General features: G+C 46.4%; 1 protein-coding gene across 5 annotated transcripts in view; it reads left to right on the top strand.

Moving 5' to 3' along the window:
• Nucleotides 1–4,943, top strand: part of BRD1 (bromodomain containing 1) — a 99,990-nt gene that overhangs the window by 86,247 nt on the left and 8,800 nt on the right. For all 5 annotated transcript variants that reach the window (XM_006016494.3, XM_025215293.1, XM_025215286.1 and 2 more), the window contains 2 exons: nucleotides 721–830; nucleotides 3,024–3,178. In XM_006016494.3, the coding sequence (XP_006016556.1) occupies nucleotides 721–830; nucleotides 3,024–3,178 (265 nt within the window). The remainder of the gene's footprint in view (nucleotides 1–720; nucleotides 831–3,023; nucleotides 3,179–4,943) is intronic.

The raw sequence follows: 4,943 nt of genomic DNA, 5'->3' as shown, positions 1-4,943 counted from the left end.
CGGACAATCCCCAATGCCCACGGCAGCAGCTGGTGAGTGCAGGGCTTTTTTTAAGAGCCAGGAGCTGGGGCAGGGTAGTCATTGATGTAGTTGGGAGAGTGGGTAGGTGTCAGGGCTGGGGGAGCAGGCAGGGGATGGGGCCTGGTGAGGGTCCCCCCATGGTCCTGTCCCTTATCCTCCCCCGCCCCCTACTTACCAGCATTGAGTCTGGTTCCAGCTCCCTGTGGCGGCAAGTGGGACCTGCCCAAATCTCCGAAGCTCTCCAAATCAATTCGGAGAGCTTCAAATTAATTCGGACCGTTTTATTGGTCTCCCGATTTAATTCAGATTCTGAGATTCAGCCACCAAATCGGGCCAAATCTCCTCCGAATCGAATCAGCACCCGAAGCTTCGCACAGCTCTATTGGGCATACATCTGAAAATGAAGCAGTTTAAGATAGTTAGGCACCTTTAATCACTAGATACCTTTTCTTATTTTGGCCTTTCTTGTTTTGCTTGGGTTAATCAGTTTCTTAAGTACTAGCCTACTGCAAAGGTAGTGTGCATGTGTTTACCTTATGTGTTTTTTTTGTTTTTTAAATCCGTGGATGAAAGGGCTCTGTGTATTTAAAGTATCATAAAGATTCTATCACCTTTAGGTTACAAAATGAAGAACACCACAGAAATAACCCAAGTTTGTTTTGATGGTTCCCTACAACTTTAACTATGATTTTTTCTTAGAAGTTGGACATAGTAGTATGTGGATTTCAACTGATGCTGCAACGTCTGTGCTTGAGCCACTAAAAGTAGTGTGGGCCAAATGCAGTGGGTACCCCTCCTACCCAGCACTGGTGAGTATGCAGCTTACCACTAGTGTTACCTCAGCTGCTTGTATCACTTTGTCTAGTCTGCACACCTGGCTGTACATAACCTCCAAAGAAACCTGTACATTCTGATTCAGATTTGTGTAAAAGTAAATTTTCATTTTACCTTATTTACTGTATTTTCCATGAATGCAGTAGAAAAAGTCTTGTTCAGTAGTAGTTTATGATACATTGGGCTTAGACTGGGCCACTATACTCACATTACCTGTTAGTACAGGGGCGGACAATTATTTTGGGTGGAGGGCCGCTTACTGAGTTTTGGCAAACCATCAAGGGCTGCATGACAGGCAGCCAGGGGCAGATATATATTAATTTTCTAAATTTTTTAGGGGCCCCATGGGCCAGATAGAATGGCCTGGTGGACTGCATCCGGCCCGTGTGCCACATTTTGCCCACCCCTGTGTTAGTAGGTATATGCTGGGAATACGGGGCACCTATACGTATACATTGAGGCTGCTCTGACATACTGTAATTACAGCATATGGTAATTACCGTGTTCCAGCAGACTTCAATGTCACGTGGTTTAGTGTCCCTGCACTCAAAAAATGGCAATGGGGACACTAACTAAAGCTTGTTTGAGCTTTAATTAAAGTTACCCCCACAGCCATTCTTCAACGTGGGGTCACTGATACATGTGATGCTTCAGGCACTTTAATTAGAGTGGCTCTCAGAGCCGCTCTAATTAAAGCACCCCTCCCACACACACCTCACCCCCTGGAGCACGTGTATGAACGCCCATGGTAACTAAATCTTTGGATTCAGTGCAGGAAGGTAGTTTGCCCTCAGCCTCCAAGTGCAGCATTACATCACATCAGGGGCAGTAGCCTTTTTGCTTTTGAAGCTCTTGATCATTATTGAAGCAAGATACTAGATTTGAAGAGAAATATGCTGAGCTGATATCACATTAGCCCAGGGGCAGGCAGTCTGGCCTGTGGGCTGGATCCAGTCAGCCAAGGACTCCATTTCCCAGCTGCCCTTGCCTGCGTGGCTTGGGCTGGTTTCCATGGAGACCCCAGCTGCACCTGTGCAGGAAAGCTTAGGCTGGGTTTGCCATGGAGACCAGCCTCAGCTGCGCAGTGCAGGGGGCTGCTCCGAAGTTGCTGGAAACTTGGGATGGGGGTAGCTTGCTCTGGAGCCAGGGCAGAGCCATGATCTGTAGCCTGCACGCTCCAGGCAGGAACGCACAAACGGGATTATGGCTCTGCCTTGGCTCCTTGCAGTGGTGACAGCCTGGTCCCAAGTCAAGGCAGAGCCATGATCCCCTTCTTGTGCACCCCTGCCCGGAGCGTGCAGGCTACAGATTGCAGCTCTGTCCTGGCTCCAGAGCAAGTTGCCCCCACCCAAGTTCCCGGCAGCTCTGGAGCAGCTCCCTGTGCTGCTCTGCCGCGTGCACTGCTGGCATGGCTGAGGCTGCTTTCCGTGGCAACCCCAGCCTGAGCTTTCCTGCACAGATGCAGCTGGGGTCTCCACAGAGACTGACCCAAGCCATGAGGGCAGGAGCTGCTGGGAAGTGGAGTCCAGCTACTGGCCAGATCAGCCATTTTGCCCACCCCTGCATTAGCTTGTGGTCAACATTTTCAAAAGCAACCAGTGGTTTGGGGTCAGTTTTTGGGTACCCAACCTAAGATACCTTTTAAATAGCCTGATTTTTCAGAAAGTGCTGAAGAGCCATGCTTTGAAGATCAGGCCTTTTTTTAGATGCATCAAGTTTGATAAAATTTTGATCTTCCCCCAGTATTACTAGTTGCCATTTTTTTTTTTTTAATCTTGTGCTTGCTTTCTTTTATATGTCAAGTATAGTTCAATATTCTGAAATTAAAGTAGTGATTTAAGGACTTGTTGACATGGAGAATTACACTGGTTAAACATAACATGTAATTTTAATTCAATTTACGTAAGAGGTGCAGGAGGCTGTGTGGGTGGATCATACTTGTTTTAAGCCAGGCCTATTTCAGTTTGGTTGAAGTTGATTAGAAATATGTTTAAGCAACCTAGTTTAATTAAATTTAAAAGCTTATGTGTAGCATGCTTATTTATGTTATGCCATTTGACTGGCAGTATCTTTCCAGTTAACTACATCAGTTAAAAAAAAAAAAAAAATGCCTATTCTTTTTAATCTGTATTCATCATTTTAAGAATAATTTTCTTCCATTTTTGTAGATTATTGATCCTAAAATGCCTCGTGTTGCTGGTCATCACAATGGTGTTACAATACCAGTGCCACCTTTAGATGTATTGAAAATTGGAGAACAAATGCAGACCAAATCAGATGAGAAGCTCTTCTTAGTTTTGTTTTTTGACAACAAAAGAAGTTGGTATGTAAAATTATTTACTTAAAATATATGGAACATCTAGTTTAATTGAATGACTTATAAGCCAAAGCAATGATTCATATTTTAGTTTTTCGAAAGAGTTGAAACACCTTTTCTATCCATTTATTCAACCTTTAATGTCCTGAGTTGTTTCTGAAACCAAATTTTGCTGAAAGAAACTTTTTTTTATTTCCAGTTATTTATGAACTACTGTCCTTTAATACTGGCTAGGTGTAAGGCGGTTTGTTTTTATATTTACTTCATAACATTATTCTGGTGATTTTATGAAGTTTTGTTTTCAAGGGAAATAAGGTAAAAAAAAAAAAAAAAGAAGTGAGTTGTGTTTTCTTCATCAGTTTTCATCTGCAAATGTTGACTTTCTGTAGTACAATTTCTACCCCTTTGTTCCCCCATTGGTTCTGCTGTCTTTTGTGCTAAACAGTTCTACTTCTCTGGCATAATTGAGTTTCAAAGCTGCTAGTGGTGAACTCATACATCAGTTCCATATCGGATCTGCACCAATATAAGGAAAATTGATTGTATCAGCAATCAGCCTTTTTTTTGGCTGATGTGGCCAATAATGCCACCAATAAATGCCCCGTGCATGCGCGCAGCCACAGCACAGCATGCAGGCACCAGGAGTGCAGTATGGAGAGCAGCTGTGTTTGGCTGGTAAGTGAAGTCTGTTGTGATTGAAGGGGAGTGGGAGTGGCACATTGACCATGGTGAAGGAGGGATTGGGGCTAGGGCTAGGGCAGGGGCAAGGGCAGGCTCTGTACAGCCAGGGCAGAGTGGGAGATGGAGCTGTGAATGACTTGTCTGGGTTGGGGGTGGGGAGGAGCTCCCGCCACTGCATGCACCCCAGGGAAGGCATGGGGGGGGTGTGCCCGTGGATCTGCTCACGGGGCGAGTGCAGGCTGCCGCTGCAGGCTGGGGCCAGGGTGGTGCCAGACTCTTCCCGGCAGGAGTGTCAGGCCAGGCTGTGCTCAGGGCAGGTAGCGGCGGTGCTGGGAGGGGGGCTACAGAGAATTTTAGGGTGGCTGCAGCACCCCCCATATACCCCTCCCAGTGCTGTCACCACCCAACCTGAGCACAGCCCTAGCCTAGCCCTGCACTGGGAAGAGCTTAGCGCCACCTGGGCCCCAGCGTGCAGCAGTAGCCCACCCTTGTTCCGCACGCAGATTTGGGGGCACACACCTCCCATGGCTCCCAGGGTGTGCGCAGCGATGCACTCCCCTCCCCCCTCCCGGGACAAACCACTCACGGCTCCATCCCCTGGCTGTGCATCATCTGCCCCAGACGTACTCCCTCCCTCACCACGGGGGCCTCAATCTGCACCTTCCTTCACCTCTTCCCCCACAACAGATTTACCAGCTGCACGCTGGTAAATAAATCCATGCTGCCTGGCTGCATATCGGAATCAGATTGGTATTGGCTGATATGGCTCATTAATAATCAGCCATCGGTATGTGCCCAAAAATTCTCTATCGTGCACTCTTAAAAGCTGCCATTTCAACCTCCTTTTATTTTGCATCTTCTACTCATTCCTCGGCCAACTTTTTCTCTATATGCAGGGTTTTCTAATTTTGCTTGTTTGTTTGCAAGATTAAATTGACACAGTGCAATATGATCTTCCTTTTCCCTTAGTTTAGTTGCCCTTCCTGTTCTCTATGACCGGTCCTATCAGATATAGAAGTTTTTTATCTTCTTTCCTGTCTCCTCGTGTCAGTGCTTCTTTACTTTTACTAGGGTCTCTCTCTCCTCTGAT

This window comes from Alligator sinensis, unplaced genomic scaffold (genome assembly GCF_000455745.1).
Source record: "Alligator sinensis unplaced genomic scaffold, ASM45574v1 scaffold600_1, whole genome shotgun sequence".
Lineage (NCBI taxonomy): Eukaryota > Metazoa > Chordata > Crocodylia > Alligatoridae > Alligator > Alligator sinensis.
Note: the sequence above shows the minus strand (reverse complement) of the source record. Positions and strands in the feature narration are given on the sequence as shown.